At 39.0% G+C, this 18,010-nt stretch overlaps 1 protein-coding gene across 1 annotated transcript in view; it reads right to left on the bottom strand.

The window, feature by feature from the left end:
• kcnh5b (potassium voltage-gated channel, subfamily H (eag-related), member 5b) overlaps positions 1-18,010 on the bottom strand; it is a 190,397-nt gene that overhangs the window by 139,680 nt on the left and 32,707 nt on the right. The window contains exon 6 of the mRNA XM_085391423.1: positions 15,773-16,165. Coding sequence (XP_085247549.1) covers positions 15,773-16,165 — 393 coding nt within the window. The remainder of the gene's footprint in view (positions 1-15,772; positions 16,166-18,010) is intronic.

Here is an 18,010-nt window from a genome sequence, read left to right as displayed (position 1 = left end):
GCAATAATAATTATTATTATTTGATGTAAAAAAAAAAGTTCGTTTTATATATTTTTCCATAGCATTACATTTGAATTTAACAGTTCAATCTTTCAAGTAACGGACAAATATTTGTGAAATTATGATGCATTTGTGAATGTATTTTAACAATCTAAATTTGCATATATACAGACAAATACATTTAAAAAAACCAGAAAATTATGTTTTATTACATTGCAGTGATTTTACGGTAATTTACATTTGAAATGTGAAATCACAGTCTATTTATGTGAATTTAATGATATTCTAGAAGAACAGTACAAAACTGTAAAATACACAGTAAAATACTTTTATATTAGGATTTTTATTTTTACAGTGTGCTTTTAGGAAACTACTTCTCTTCTCTTCAGAGGACAGAGTGCTGTGGGTGTGCCTTCCCTACATACTGACTTCCCTAGACTCATCCAGTTCATCCAGCTAAAGGATATTTTGGCCCAGAATCTTACAGGTTCCTCAGCTTTGGTTTGATGCAGAGCAGAAACTGCTCATTTCACAGCACTGAGGAGACTACTGTGAGAATGATAAACACTCCAAACACAGATGCCCATGACAAACCAGAGGACATCAGGTCTACTAGCTGATAGACCAACAGATATTTGTAATTTTTGATTATCAAGACAAACACATACATTAAAATGAAAGAATTATATCGGTTTAACATAAGGTAACTAAATACACTCAACATTTTAAAAAAAAGTTTAAATGTGAACAAACATTTTTGTGCTATATTAACATGAGATAACTTGATAACTTGTTAATTTAACATGTAAAAGTTGTGCAGTTATAAAAAACATAAAGTTGACTAAACATAACTTTACTTCCTGCAACCGATGTACTGTACAGATTTTTTCATGTCAATCCAATCCAATTATTTTTTCAGTGTACTACTACATTATTAGGTCCTGATTATTCAAGACCTTTTATTTGAGGAGAAGGAAATTAAATTAAATTCTCCATTTAACAGGGAGCCAATATAGGAGAAATATTCTCTCTCTTTCTTCTCCCCATCAGCAGTCTCACTGCAGCATTTTGGATCAACTGAAGGCCTTTCAGGGCGTTTTTAGGACAGCCTGATAATAGTGAATTACAGCAGTCCAGTTTAAACATAATAAATTCACAAACTAGTTTTCAGCATCACTCTGAGACAGGATGTTTTTAATTTTAGAGACGCATGAAAGCAGTCATACATATTTCTTTAACATGTGGTAATCACACAGCCGAAAACCACTGTAACAGGCTTTTTAATGTCATTGCTGACATGGCCATAAGAGGTACTGCAGTTTTTTCCAGCTGGCTTCAGCCCCAGAGGTTAAGACTAAAGCACTGATATCACTAGTCTGGGTTCAGTATAAGTGTTAATAATAATGATACTCATAACTGATTCACAGTCTTATTATAGTAAGACGGCATTAGAAAAAAAACTGAGCAGAAAGGCCCGAAGCATCAACAGCACACCATACTTTTAACATCAGCGAATGAGACAAAGTAAATAAATAACACTACGACTCTTTTCAGCCGTGTTATTGTCGGCTTTGCAACACATCACTGCCGAGGCGCCTGAAAGAGAAAGGTCTGTCTAAAAGCAGGAACATGGTTTCAGGGGGTGTACATGCACTAAAATTCACGTGTATACAAAGAAAACAAAACCTGGAGCTCAGTTATTTTTGGTGTCATCCCCACTTAAACTCTAACGAGTCTTTACAGAATTATCACAGTGTGCAGGTGCTTATGCAGCTGAAAACAAAACTGTCTTTGGACGTATCAAATGAAAAATGTGCCGAGAGATCAGCAGTTTTATAGGTTCAATACATACGGTTCCTCAAAAGCTGTAAAATATAAATGAGAGATTAGGCTAGAAATGAAAACAGCTTAAGGCAAATCCTGTCTTAAATTGCATCTCTGTTCGACATTACAAAGCATCAAAAAAAGAAGCACTTGAAGGCGCAACCTTTGCCAGGTAAACACTGCCCACTCTCTGGGCTGTGTTTACCGTTAAGGGTAATAGTATTGTATTGTCTATATATTAATTTTGTTTTATTTATTGTTTTTTAAACGTACTTTAAGAACTTTGTAGCGCAGTAAAAATCAGATAAAGATCAGACGTGAAAAGGCAGTAGAATTTAAGAATAATTTTGAAGGCAAGACATTTCAAGAAAGTTTGACTTTATTGACCTTGAAGAGGTCGGAGGTCCAAAGTATCGTGATATTTAGAATCTTCATATATCATTCTCTGTATGCCTAAATGTCAATACAAACAGTGGCAGTACGAAACATGGTTTTAAATAGCTCTACAGAGCATTATTATCTTGTTGACCTTCAGATCCATATTGTAGGAGAGGTCAGAGGTCAAATGTGACCTGACATTTAAAAACTTTATACAGTAGACACCACACTTGGAAGAATCATAGTTTCTAAGTTAGAAGGTATTTTGTCAATTTTCCACCAATAAATCATTAAGTTGACCTTGACGATCTTGGTGGATGTGATTATTTACATGACTCCACTCTATACGTCTACAAGGTTTTATCAGAATTCATTCAAAACCTTTTGAGCTGTTGTGTTTGCAGCCAGAATTACAGAAACGCACACAGTAGCAAAAACATTAACACCTTGGTGGAAGTAATAAGTCAGTTTATGTAGTATGAACTACTTTCAAACTTGAACGTATAATAATATGAGTCAGTGGAGTGTAAGCTGATATTGCTCCATTACTAAACAGCATATTGCTGATAAGTAACTAGAAGCTGCAAATGCAACAGAAGAGATGGCAACTAGTCCATACGTTGGTCAACATTATGACATCATCCAATGATTTTCATTCAGCTAGTAAGTAAGCTCCCTCTGCTACCAGTGTTTGTCTTCTAAATAGATTCCTTCATATTTTCTTTATGTCAAAAATCTACACATACCCAGTGAGCAGAGAACAAGGCTCATAAAAATAAACATAAGTCATTCATTCTTCTTAAAAACAGGAGTAGCAGCCAGGACCCCAGAGGCTTCTGCACGCTCTGCACAAAGTGTTTTAACACAGTTAACAAAGCTGAGTATTCAGAGCAGCAGGGGCCAACACTGTACAGCCCCTAGCTAAATATTTACAACATTAGAAAATAAAAATTCTCAACTTTGAAGCAAAAAGATGGAACAGAAGACGGGGCCAGAGCCAGGAGGGTTATCTAAGGATGTTATGTAATAAAGAGGGAGATTGCTGAGCAGACGAGCTGCAGTTTTCTGTGAGCCTTCACCTCCATCCTGACATCAGCATTCAACCTCAGTTTCCCCGTCTGCAGCTGGAAGCCAGCTCACTTGACTCCCTCGTTTTACTCTGACCTGAGTAGAAGACCAGAGCTTTGCTCTTTAGCTTTACAGTAAAACATTATTTCACTCTGACTGAAAGCCTGACAGCATCACTAGACTGATATTCATATTCATGTATGTTTTCTAGGAGATTTTTTTTTCCCTCCAATTCAGTACAACAGTTATCGGAAACCATCTGAAAAAGTCTTTAAAAACAAATTGACAAATGCACCTTGGGTACAAATGAGATAGACTTGCTTACTAATTCTTTCCAGTAACGTTATTAGATTAACAGCTTTCAATTAGCCTGACAGGAAGTAATCTGGCATTTAATCATTGAGGGGAAAGGAAGTGACCAGGGAGCTAAAAGTGCAGTGAAACTGACTCAACTAAATAGGTCCAAAAAATGCTGTTTGTTGCTTGTATGATCCAGGTAGTAGATGCATATGGTAGCTACAGTGGAAGAAACTAACTGAGAATATGTGAGTAAGAGAGAAAGTAGAACTACTTTTATATGTTACGTGCTTTATAAATAAGGATACCTGAGAGAACGAGGCATGTGAGCTGAATTTAATGTGTTGCAAATCTCCCTTTATATGTATACAAGGAAAAACTGTTTAAGTAAATTGTATCGTTTGGGTTAAAACAGTGTGCTATGCAAATAGTGACATATGGGATGTATCGGGGGAAAAATAGTATTTATCAGCATTTGATTCTATCCATTGTTTTTCTTAACTACTTGTCTAGTCAAAGGTTAGGGAGGTGCAGGAGTCCATCTCATTACTATGGCAACAGGACCTAATTCATACAACAAAACGAAATCAAAATTTCAGATTTTACTAAAGATTACACATCCTATCACGTATCGTACAGCATATGGGGATCTTCCTACAAGTTCACTACAGCGTGTTCAGCTCTGAGACTGAGCTGCATCTTTAGTTGGAACCTCCTCTCCCATCAAAGCCGAAGTGTGAGCTGCTTCACACCCTAGCACCAGTTTTAGATCCAGCTCTTGTCGCAACAGTCCTGGTGCCAGAAATTACAATACCTCAGGCTCTCACACACGCTTCCAAAATACTAAAAGCACTGGCTGCACAACATATAAGGATGAATCTGTGTCTGTGCTCATCTTCAAGGCATTGATAGAGAAACATTTTATGTCACTACTATTGCTGTTGAAGACTCATTTTAATATTGAGTTCTTTGTTAACTTGGCCTGGTCTTCACTGGACCAAGAAGGTCAAAGCTGCAACTTCAACTTAACTCCTGCTGCAGGTTTTGAGTCACTCTCTCACGCCACAATCCCAGGCAGCCCTCTGCAGCCCTCCCCACCTCTCCTCTCTGCAGGCGCAGCTTCAAAGGCCTCCCCAAGGACTCGGACAGCTCCCAGCTCATATGTAAATGCCTCTAAATTAAGCAGCCACAGGACAGAGCAGCGCAGATGAAAAGAGCATGAGTCAAGAGCAAGCAACGCATGTAAAATCATGGCTCATAAGCACCTGTTTATCAAAAGAAAGCATGGCGAAGAGAGACGGAGTACAGGCAGAAATTATGTGTCCATCGGGAAGCTCTTTTTCACAGTGCAGGCTTTTTCTTTTATTATTTCCACAGCTCAGGACACATTGTTGAGTATTCCTCACAGCGCTGGGAGCTTAGTGTGTTGTCAGGGTTTAATGCGACAAGCATTAAAACTCAAAATTGTTGTAAAATCTCATGATTCGACTGTGTTTTCAATTGTCCCTTCATGCAAAACAGGAACCAAAACGCAAAATCCTCTCCAAGCAGCCAAAAAAGAATGAAAAAATTATTTTTATATGGGTTTTGATCCCATATAATGTTTGATTTAACATTAAAACATGAGAGAAAATGTGAAAGTAAATATCTTTCCCATATCCTAGTACCCCAAAATAGCTCCAATAACAACATATACAATTCATCCATCCATCCATTCACTTCCGCTTATCCTTTTCAGGGTCGCGGGGGGCGCTGGAGCCTATCCCAGCTGTCATAGGGCGAGAGGCGGGTACACCCTGGACAGGTCGCCAGTCTAACACACAGGGACAAACAACCATTCGCACTCACATTCATTTGCACATTCACACCTAGTGACAATTTGGGTTATCCAATTAACCTATCCCCTCAAGCTGCATGTCTTTGGACGGTGGGAGGAAGCCGGAGTACCCGGAGAGAACCCACGCAAACACGGGAAGAACATGCAAACTCCACACAGAAAGACCCCAGCCTGATGTTGGAATTGAACTCAGGACCTTCTTGCTGTGCGGCAACAGTGCTAACCACCGTGCCTATACAATTCATATCTTCAGATATAGAAAGTGAGGAGACACAACACCAAAACAAATTAGCAAAAAATTAGAACAAATAATTAGAGGGCATCTTCATCACCAGTTTTGTTTTGCATCTGTTTCAAAATGGCTCAGTGTTGTACATCATTTTGGTCAGAAACTATGTCAGAGGTTAACCCTGCTAACCAGGCATGCTATAGCTAGTAAAATGTGATTTCTGTTCATTTTATATAATGCATTAACTTGCACTACAAATTTTCCCACAGCTAGTACCTGTTACATTTCTGCTCATACAGTAGGGGTCAATCTAAAACACAGTCACCAACAGATAATGCAGAGAGTGCAACACATCAACAGTTTTCTTTCGTCAAACCAGTGGTGACAACAGGAAAAGACTGAGGTGAGCTATTTAACAGTTAACTGAGGGCCACCATAACTCACATACACATACTTTCTTTTGGCTATTCCACTGAGGTTGAGAGAAGATGGCCGGTCGGTGTTGAACAGAATGAGTCAGCGAGCCGCTGATGGGAATTTTATGCTTTCCAAAATAAATGAGAAGCAAATCATTTTTCACATATTTTTTTCACTGCTGTGCCAAAATGTATTAAACCTATAAATGGAGAAATGCAGTTTTTGAACCATCTGTACTTTTCCTGCCATCGCATATCTAAAGGTCTGCTCTCTCCGTTCCGTGCTGAATTCACACAATGCAAAACAGAAAGAACGGGACGGGCTCTGATCATGCACTATTAATGCGATCCAAATCTTTAATGAGTTCTTCATGTGCTCATGACCTAACTTTACACAAACTGTCAAAAAAAACTGTTGTTGTAGTTTTTATTGCAGTCTTGCTGACAGACAACTGATCAAATAAACACTTTCAACCTTAAATAAGAAACAGGTTATGAAATCTCTGGAGAATCCCTCCATTTTTCCAATTCCTAACACAATTACAGGCCTGATAAGGAGTTTTTATGTAATGTTATCAGTGTTAAAGTCATGTTTTCTTCAAAGCTTCGCAGCCATTTTGACACAGACTTGTTTACACTTGTGTAGTTTATATTGCCAAGTGGGTGATAGCTTACAGCTATCATTAATTTTCACATCTCTCACACTTGTGATGACAACTGAGAGGATGACTGAATGGCTTTTCCACAACTCAGAGTATGATATACTGTAATACACTGTATTAAATATTAACATAAGATAGTTTAGACAGAACAATGTTATAACCTCACCATTCAATCGTTATCTAGAGCAAAGCTTGGGCTGTACACTGTGCAGCAAGTGTGCTCAGGATCGAATCAAAATAGATATGTTTTTTTTCTTATACTACTGTCTGGTTTTCAAGAATGGCAAATGAAAACAATGCTATGATATCCAAGTGAAGTTGAACTTTGACCTGTTGATTATCTATGTTAACTTGTGATTATAATCTGCGAACTAAAATGTGTAAAACTAAATTTACAATTAACGTATGAACTACTGAATTATGGATAAAAAATGACATTTGAACTTTAAACAGCAAAATTTGAATTAATTTAATAGAATCCAGTTCAACTGTATCTATAAAGCACAAATATCATCAGCTCTAGAGGTGACAACAGTGGCATAAAGTGATATAAAGTGCCTTGACAGCTCCCTAAAGGCATCTCATATTGAAACCCAACCATCAGACAACCCGCTATAAGCAAGCACTTGGCAACAGCAGGAAGGAAAACCTCCTAATTAACAGGAAGAAACTCTGGCAGGACCAGGCTCAGGGAGAAGCGACCATCTGCCACGACTGGTTGGGGATGAGGGAAGGGAGACAGGACAACGGAGATTAATAATAAGCCAGAAATTAAATGCAAAGTGGTGCATTTAATCTTTGTGGCATCTGCATTTGATGCAGAACACCTGATTGTTCTGTAAATAGTTTGAAATCGTTACAATTTTTAGGTAAATAGCTGCAAATAACTTTGTTGTTTGCAAAACTTGTGCACAAGTTTTTAAAATTTACAATTTATATTTGCATTTCAAGTTATGAAAATGATCCATTAAACATTGTTGTGGTTGTTACAGTAAAAAAAAGAACTTTTTTCTACACTGATTTTATGTTTTTGTCTGATTTTAGATCAATTGTGTTAACACGGTATGTCAAAATGAAAAAGTAACAGTAAATTCAGACATGTGAGGCCAAACGAGCCAAGGTGAAATGTAGAGGTAAAATCAAAAGTAAAACAGGCAGTTATATCCTGGACCCCAGAGGGTTAAACATTCTTTTAAAGTAACGCTTTCCTAGTAATTAGTTACTTTTATAATATTGTAACTCAGTTACTAACTCGATTACTTTTTTTGAAGAAGTAGCTGGTAACTATAACTAATTACTTTTTCAAAGTAACTTGCCCAACACTGCTCATACATAGAATCTCCCACATCTAAACACTGATCTTTGATCACTTCTCTACTGCTCCATACAGTTCTTTCAATAATAACTCATTTGCTGCAAGCGCATTCATTTCCCACTTTCTGTTATCTTCCTTCAGCCTTACAGTCTCTGTGTTCACACGCAGTTTTAATATCCCCACCCCTAGCTGCATGGCACACAGCTTCCTCCCGGCCCTGTCAGCTTGGCCAGCCATGGCTGTGGCAACATGCACGGCACGCAGAAAGGTCAGGGTGGATTAGACCTTTTTGAGCAGCCGCAGCGCCTGCAGATGCACACTGTGAACTCCCGATGGCCTTCCGGGCTCCTCTGTGACAGCAGGTGGCTTCGGGCCCGTGGGGGGTTCCTCCGTGCCTGACTCCCACACTTGCGTATCAAAGACCCACTTCAGCACACACGCACAAATCCTCATCCAACACCAACCCTGCTGCAACCTGAGGGAGAGTCAGCACCACTCCTTATGCGAGCGTTACATCATTTTTTCTGCTGCTGTGATTTTACAGTAATAGCCCGACTACTTCACTTGCTCTGTTCATGTTATTGCTGACCTCCATGCATCTTGTGTATGTGTGGGTGTTGCTATTTTTGAGCTATCTATAACCTCTATCTCCAAAATGCCAACTAGAACGAACAGAAGAGGAGAGTGGAAAGTTTTGTACAACTTCAGGGTTTTGCTCTTGTCCTTTCTAACACACTCACTATCCTGTGAAAAAAACATTTCACTCAAAGACTTAACTGCAGAGATCTTTGGAAGTGGCACCACTAACCACTGGATTCGAAAAGGATAAACACCACCAGCTGTCAGATCACGAACTGAAAAACAAACTATGAAAAAGCCATTTAACCACTTGTCTTGGGGTATCCTGTGGAGGATTCTTCAGAATCACAGGCCACTCAGTCACTGTACAACCAAAGCAAGAGCTTGGCGCATATTGCCATCAGTACTCTGGGGGGTTGTCATGGATTCTGTTCATTTTAGTTGTATTACTGTATATATATAACTAAAATGTTACCTCCACGTCCACCGACTCACTCACCTACTCAGCCAGAGACGGAGGTCGAGGAGCCAGAGGGACCTGCTGTGCAGACAGAGGGCATGGACAGAGGGCCGGAGAGTCCTGCTCAAATGGAGCTAGAGGTCAGTGTGAGTGAGGGACCTGCACAGCCAAAGCCATGTCGGCTGGTCCAACAGCGTCCACGCCAGAGGCCAGCGCGCCGTGAGGTCCGCCGGTTGCTACGCAGGTGGCCCCCGGACCTAACTCGTCACCACCGCCACTGGATACGCGGGCAGCCCCCTGAACTAAGACATCCCTGCATGCCTCAGCCGGGCGATGAGGTTATGTGGTCTGTGGTGCAGCTGCGAGGGAGACGGACGCACCTGAGCTGCATCCACAATCACACCACGCCGGCATAAATCAACTGAACTAGGTCCCGTCACTGTTATTGTTGGTGTGTGCTCGGCTGTGAGCTGAAAAACTGAAGCCGTCTCTGTGAAACAGCAGCCGTAAATAAAAGTTTATGTTGAAAAGCATGAAAATGCCTGTGGGTCTGTCGTGGATCTTTCACAATTACATATTAGATCATTTGGACAGGATGATAGAGAGTCTGTACTTTGTTGACTTCCAGATTTCATCTTTGCTTTTTGCAGATGATGTTGTTCTCTTGGCTTGGTTGTGAACTCCAGCTCGCACTGATGTGTAAAACAGCAGGAATGACAATCAGTACTTCCCAGTTCAAGATCATGGTTCTCAATGAGGGAGTGCTCCGGGATTAGACCTCTGGGACTAGTTACTATACCAGGTGGACAAAATTAAGTATCTTCTTGTTCAAGAGTGAAGGGAGAGTGATAGTTACCAATCTGTTGTGGTAAAGAAAGAGCTGAGCATAAAAGCGATGTTGTCGATTTACAAGTGAATCTACGTTCCTAACCTCAACTTTGGTCATGAACTCTGGGTAATGACCAAAACAATGAGGTCACGGACACTAGCAGTGGAAATGAGTTTCCTCTAAAGGGTGGCTGGAGTGAGAAGCTCAGTTATTCAAGACATACTGGTGTTACCTGTGGGCTCTGTCATGGTTTGGAGTTGAATTTAATGTGATGATGGGATTTTGTCAAAATTGATGAAATTATGACAATACAAAAATACCTGATGATCTATACCTAGAAGAAAGCTTGCCTAAGACAGCTCAGACTGTGATGAAGAATAAAGGTGGTCAAACCAAATACTGACTTTAAGGCTTGTTCAAATTCTACAAACTCAAACTTGTTGTTGCCTTAACTACTGTTTTTCCATGTATGTTTGTCAAATATAAAGAAGTGAGGTAGAGCTCAGGACTTTTGCACAGAACTCTATCTTCTATCAACCTCTTCCTATGTGATGTTGTCAAAACAAACTGTCACATTAAGCTCTGGGTGAATGTGATGGGCATATACAAACAAGCAAAGATTAAAAACCATTAATCACATTCCTACAAAATGCTAGTTTTTAACTGATGACAAATAACAACCTTTAATTGCTACTCCTAGTTTATGACCAGAACACCTCACCAGTGTGCAAGATGAATGTAGCTGTGTGCACTTTTTTAAAGCAGACTCAGGAAACAGCAGTGCAAAACTGGACTGATTTGTAATGCTTTACTTTATATGCTTTAGGGTTAATTTATTTTTATTTTTCTGAATTGTTCAGAAAATACTTTCTCGTTGTTTCATGTGCTGAAACAATTATGTTAATTAGGTAGATAGAATTTAATTCTTTTCTTGTTTTCACTGCTGTAATGACTTTGTCTTTTTCACTTTCCCTCAAATACCCTAAAAATGGAAAACATTTTCACAAGTTTTCTCTGTTTTGCATCGTTGTAAAGTGATTATCTCTGAGTATGGGATAGCTGGCCAGGCAAAGCAGCTCTCTGAGGACATTAGGTTTATTTTCTGACACTTAAAATGCTTCAAAGTCAAAGTCAATCATTGAAAGATGAGCAATAGAGGAACTGCATCTCTAGTTTTGATTAGCCACAATGTTAAGCAGTGTTGTGGCTCAAAGTACTGTCACTGATTGTCAAAAACAATATAATTGGGACTAACGAGCCTTGTTATTATGAAAAATACTGAACATTGCCATATGGCTATACTATGTTGTTATTCAGACAGAAAAGAAAAGTTCTCCAAACTCTGGTATCTTCTGCATATACATATATATATACATATACATATATATACATATATACATATATATATATATGGCTGGTTATGACTTTTAAGGCTCTTATGAGAGCTCTTATGACAGCCCTAAAAGTCATGCGTTTGTGTGTAAGCAAGTATGTGTAAGGATGTGTTGGCAGCACCTACATCTCACCATGCTTTGGCATGGCTTGACAACATTTGAAACCTGCGTTAAAATACAACTAAAAATACTCCCCGCCTGCTTCAGCCATAGAATGCATCAACACGAGGATGAAATGAGGCTAAAATAATTTCTGCCTTTCTCCTTTCACATTACACCTTAAGCCGCCCAAACACCGTCCTCAGTCAGCATGCATCCATTCTTCTAGCCTGCTAATACAGAAAAGCAGCAGCAAAAATGTCAATTAGGCAAAGAGGGGCAGAGAGGCTTTGACTGTGTCCTCTGGAAATTTACGTGCCATTGATTTCCTCTCTGCCTGTCTCCCCCACACTCCACCTCCTCTCCCAGTTCACTGTTGTCTACTATTTGAAAGGCAGCAACACAAAACTCCACCTAGCAGGGATCTCATCGAATCCATCAGCGACCGGCGGTGAGAGGCCAGAGGACAAGAGACACCTGAACTAACACGCAGCACAGCTCCAGACACTTACTGAATGATCCACAATATAATACATCATTCACTCTGACAGTGGACACAGTCAGCCAGCCAATGCAAACAACCACAAAAACATGCTGAGGGGGAGGTTTAAGGCTGGCTGTGACACTGGGCCATGAATTAATTACCAGTAATTCAACCCTCACGCCATGTTTCAGCTGAAATAGAAAAAGGAAATAGTTTGAAAACCCTGTAACCGTTTTCACTCAGTGTTTACTGCATATTTATGCACATGTCATTAATATGCTGTTCACTGTTAACAGGTCATAATGTAATACTGCAAGTAATGAGTTGAACTGAAACAGAAACTATAAAACATGAATCGATTCATTTAACTTTTTTTCTTACCTTTACCAAAAACGTAATATTACAATATCTGACTGGTCCAACTGATCTATGGGTGCTACCAATATATCAGCTAGTATTAGGTATTTGCAATTATATATTGGTATCATCATTTGTGACGGCAGCTAAATAAACATTTTAAACTTTCTACTCAACACTTATGATTGTTGCTATTGCTCATTTGTTCACCAGAGGGCACTCTGCAACTCCTCTGTTGGCAACGTATCTTTGCAATGCCACAAACACAACAACCAGCTGAGCCAAGCAGTTGGGCAAGAATGTAAACAAGTAATCCTCGACTTGTTGTGACAGTGAAATTAGTTTATTTTTAAACTGCGTAAGTAAGGATAAATTACTAAATATAACAAATGTAAGGGGAAATCTGTAACATATGTTGAATCTGACACGTGAAAGAAACGCAAACAGAGAAGGTAACATCGCATTTGCGGAGAAATGAATGTAACATGTCAAAAAGCCAAAGAATTGCCATTTAGAATAATTTTTTTAAACGTATAAATCTAGATAACTGCAGTATGTGTGACATTGTTCATGCAAAGTTTCATTCAGATTTCCAGAAGATAGAGTACATACAGTACAGATCTATGTATATGACAAACTGTTTAGTAAATATCTATTTGTTTCTTTCAGAACAAATGATCTCTCTAAAACACTGGGATTTTTAAAGAATTATAAGATATAAAAATACAAAAAAAGTTAATTAACAACATCTGTACATCCTGAAAATGAAAATACCTGTCAGTGTGATATTTTTTTATCTCTTCTGTGTATGATTTTGGAGATATTTTTATGCATTAGAGCTATTTGTGACAGTGACTGTATTATTTAATACTGTTGGTACTTCTGTCCTTACTGTCTTTGAGCAGCTGTAACCACATAATTTCCTCTGGGATTAATAAAGTATTCTGGTTCTGATTCGTAGGTGCACATTTAAGTTAGAAAACACAGAAAGATAACTTTGTTGTGCCTTTAAGAGCTGTTAAGAATAGTTACCAAAAAAAGCCACTAGAAGGTGTGAGCATTTCAGCATGTTGTGTCAGTCCAAATGTTAACAAGAACAAAATGCCAAGAGAGGTGTGAAATGAAAAATTAATAGATGATTAAAATTCAGCTGCTGGTAGTTTAAATGCTGGTATTATTATTGTTATTCCTGGCATCTGAGCACTCATGTGATTAAAGCCCAGCTTGGCAGACACACATGTATGCATGTATACACTGAATGCAAAAAACACAAGTCGCACTTTGTTTTTTCACAAGCTCAGAAGCACGTGTCACAACAAGAGCAAAAATCAAACATAAATAATTAAATGTTGAAACACATAAAAAACGAAGAATTACACGAGTAAAACTTCAGTAGATATTAGTTGTTCTTTTCATTCTACGTTCAATTGATTACTCCGTACACTCGGGCTGAAATATAATTAACTGCTGGGAAATCAAGTGGAAAATCACCTTTAATGGACTTGAGGCCATATTGATATAACTGCACGATATCTGATGGAGGTAAGTGGGCGTGAAAAATACTCCGAATGAGCTCGATCTCATTATGAAACCTTAACCAGAAATCAAACTCTCTAATGTGCAGGAGAACATCAGTACAACAGTATTTTCTCTAACCTCCTTGTGAGGAAAAGCTGGGACATAGGAGTTCTCCACCACTCTGAAAATCTGATGGCAGTACCTTTTAGCATGTTTAAAAATCCATGCAACTCATGTTCAGTCATTATGCCCTAGAGCAGACACTCACTTTCTTCTGGGAAGAGGAAGAGCAAATCCTGTCTCCAATATTCAAAATCTTTCCTCCTCTGTGCATCCCTTTAACCTAAAAAGATTTTAAATCTGCCAAAATACAACCTAATAGCATCACAGAAGCAAGATGAGCTTAGATTTTGCTTCATATTCGTCCCCTTCATATTAGTACATGACCCCATGTACATCTGATTTCAACATATAACCTGCAGCTGCATTTGGTATTAATCATAATTCTTGGCTTTCCAACATATGTTTGATTTCATCAAATGTTTTGATGTTTTTATTTCTTTAAATAGTGACCACACTGGACAGAATTCAATTACATTACAAGATCCAATTACAGCTCAAGCTGTGACCATCTCCAGACCTGGTTTGGCCAATGTCATCACATTTTACATTTGCATTTACACCTGAATTAAATGCCTACTTACCTTGTCCTGATAAGACGTGCAGACACAGACTGCCTGTTAATAGCAGGTGTAAATGGGGTCACAAACATTCACTGTGACTCATCTGTGCCCCCGAGCTTTAAACTCAACCAATCAGCAAACTGTGGGAAACGACTGACATAATGGCTTGATGAGTCATCATCTCGAGAGAACTTACAGTAATCTTGGAAGTATAACACGAAGCCTGATTTTTGCTGTGTAATGACATCCCTTTCATTTAGATGTAAATGAATTACGGAGCCACTAAAGCCCATGTGGTGAATCAAAAAACAATCATCAGTCATCTTCTGAATCATCTGAAAATAATCTGTTACACATCTGGCTCAAACTGATAGACTGACTACAGACAGAACAGTACCGGGAAACATATTAGTCCCTTTTAAATGTTTACTCATTTCAGCCACAAAAAGAAGAAGCCCACTCTCATACGAACCCGTCATCTCAAGATCACGCATTGAGACGAGGACTGCATGAATAGACAAAAGATAGCGAGACAATCCTAGAAGAACTATAAAGTTTGAGCACTTAGGCATTGTTTATTTTAAAAAAGCTCAAAAGCTTCTGTTCATTCACTGCATCTTGTACTTCAGTAACGATTTTTAACCCTGAAGTCTAAAGAAGGCAAAAAATTTGACGAATAGTCAAAAAGGTTATTTGAGAGGTGCACAATTCAGCCACAACATTAAAAGCACTGACAGGTAAAGTGAATAATTATATAAATCATCTTGTTACCATGGCACCTGTAAAGGGGTGAAATATATTAGGAAGAAACAGATCTATTACATTTTGAAATGGATGTGTTGAGTAGGAGGAGGGAAGAAAATGAGCAAAAGGGCCTGAGCACCTTTGACAAGAGGGAAATGTTTGGTCCTGGCATTAATGCGAATGTTACACTGACATGTACCAAAACCAAAGCAACACTGCAGGACAAGTGCACCTCATAAAGTCAACTGTATCTTCAGCCCCATTCAGCAGAACAATGCGTACTGCCACACTTTAAAAAAAGGTTTGAGGTTCAAGATGTTGCTTTGGCTTCCAAATGCCACCTCAACATGACTCTGCATGGCTTAAAGGATATGCTGCTAGCATCTTGGTAATTAGTACAACAACGTCACCGTAACAGGTCTAATGGAGAACATACCTTGATGGATCAGAGCAGCTTTGGAAGCACAAGAGGCAGCTACACAATATTTAGACCGGTGGTTTTAATGTTGTCGGCCACTTTCAGGGCTGAATTGAGATTTAGGTTTGTGAGAATTCTAGGTAATTGCACCTCTAACAACAGTAGAAATGCCCAAACTTACCTCATCCACATTCTCAAAGGCATTGATGATGTCATAGGGCAGGCACGACAGCAGGTCGATGACGAACCAAGTCTTCAGATAGTTCATCCGAATGAGTTTGGGGTCAGAGATCACCTCTCCACCGGGCCCCACGAAGGTGGTGTGGAAGTTGAGAACGATATCCACCAGGAAGATGACGTCGACTACGCTGTCTAGCACCAGCCAAACAATGTTGTTCTGCTTGGTCTTAAAAGAGACATTGTAGGGCACCATGATGGCCGTGTAGAAGGTGAGGATGAGGATGACCCAGTCCCAAGTGGTCTTGAAGGTGCAGTAGTGAAGTATTATGTGAGGTGGTGTCTTGGGGGCTTCCTGCTTGTACTGCGGGAGGATGTCAGAGTTTAGCTGCAAAACCTGGAGGTGGTTTTGCAGATGGAAACAGCAATATGATTAGACTTCAGTTCTTCATCAAAAGCACCCTTAGTCTAAACAAAATACAACAGTAAATGTACAGTATGGGTAAAAAACAGGTTAATGCTTTAGACATCTGTGGCTTTTGTATATTTAAGTGTACATTTTACTAATAACATGAATTAATAAGTGATTTTCCAGCTCTTCGGCATCTTTGTGTGTTAAAAACTTGTAAATATTGAACTGCCAGTTTTGTTTATGCATTTTATGCATTTCCAGCTCTTTTTTTAAACTCTGAGAATGCATAAGGGTAAGCTTTTGTTTTGTTTTTATTTCTATCTCTGGGCTCTTAGTTGATTGTCTATCAGAAACAAGTCATTTTTATCTGTTGTCTGTTTAAGAAATCCCTCCCTAAAAGCCCATTTTCACTTCATTAGCCAATTCCTGGAATCCTGCTAAGAGCAGCCGGGTGAGCCATACTAACTGTACTGCTGGACCTGCTTTTGCATGAAGTGAAAGACACTGGAAACATTGGGAAACCAGTTTCATATCAACATTGTGGCATTGAAATGAACTAAAGGAAAGCATGATGCTGCAGGTTTCCTTTAATACTGATTTGAATTAGCAGAAAATTTTATATATGCAAGAATTCCAAAGAAAGCTAAAATTCCCCTGGTTCTTTCTCCAGCGTGAGTCCGATTTATTAGTTCATTAGAGAAAAGTTTGTCCTGTCAAGCGAATTTCTAACTGTCAGCGATGTTTGTAACAGCAGTCCAAGAAAGACGGTTGCACGTTTCTGTTTTTTACTAACTACATGCACGGTTTCCAGAAAGGAAACGAGAGAAAGGGGGAAATTAAATTAGTGAAATAGATGAAAGAAAGCTCAACAAAAACAGTCCTTGTTTTGTTTTTGTTTATTAAGTCTAACGATCATCAGCCCATGGTGCTCAGCACTGTGAAGGAAAAATTTTTCCTCTCAGTTTTAATCTGTGTTCATCACGTCTGTTCTTCTGTAAGGCTGTTGGTGACAGAAATGTATTATGAATACATTTTGGCTTGACGTGGGGAAGACACAGAAGGGGGACTGAAATTGGCAAGAAGAAAAGGAGAGAGGGGGGAAAGAATAGATGACCAAAAAATTAAATTAAAAACATTTTTTTTAAAGAATACGTAGTCTATTTCCTAGCGTGGTGATGATCACCCTTGCCAAGCTCAGCCACCTCTACAGAACAGACTCCATTAAATCCAGCAGCTCCACATGCAGATCACACATTAACCATTCGACTCATTATTTATACAAAATAATAGTCTATTTGTGTCAGCTACAGAGCTGTAATATATTCTGCCGCCGCAAACATAACACATTAACAGGTTTCTGTATTCGGTGAAAGAAGCCTGTTAAATATACATATTTAGTAGTAATACAGCTCTAATAGTAAAATTGCTGTTTTTATAGTTACTACCAATACAGCTCTTCTGGTTCTGGTATTATTGTATTTGCGATGACTACAAGTAATAACCCTAAACTACTGATACTGCATGTCATCATCATTTTCTCCTGACAAAACAGTTGGGACAGCGTGGCCTCAGTTAGCCCAAATTGTCCTCACACTGGGATTCAGTTTGATGCTAAATAAAACGATGGATTGACAGAGCTGAGGTTTAACAGCAAGCTTCATAACATCAGAGCTCAGTCACTTCTAATTCTCTTCATCAAAGCTGTCAGTCAAACTGGTCAAGAGCTGCACCACAGCTCAGAAACGAGGCTGCCAATTAACCCACAGAAGCATTGTGAGGAGAAGAAAAAAAAACACTCGCACACATCCCTGCTTACACGTGAGACACTCA

The sequence above is a fragment of the Rhamphochromis longiceps genome, linkage group LG19 (genome assembly GCF_057381845.1).
Source record: "Rhamphochromis longiceps isolate RC_006_pf linkage group LG19, R_longiceps_female_GT1.1, whole genome shotgun sequence".
NCBI classification, from domain to species: Eukaryota; Metazoa; Chordata; class Actinopteri; order Cichliformes; family Cichlidae; genus Rhamphochromis; species Rhamphochromis longiceps.
The sequence above is the reverse complement of the archived record's forward strand: the minus strand, read 5'-3'. Positions and strand labels throughout refer to the sequence as shown.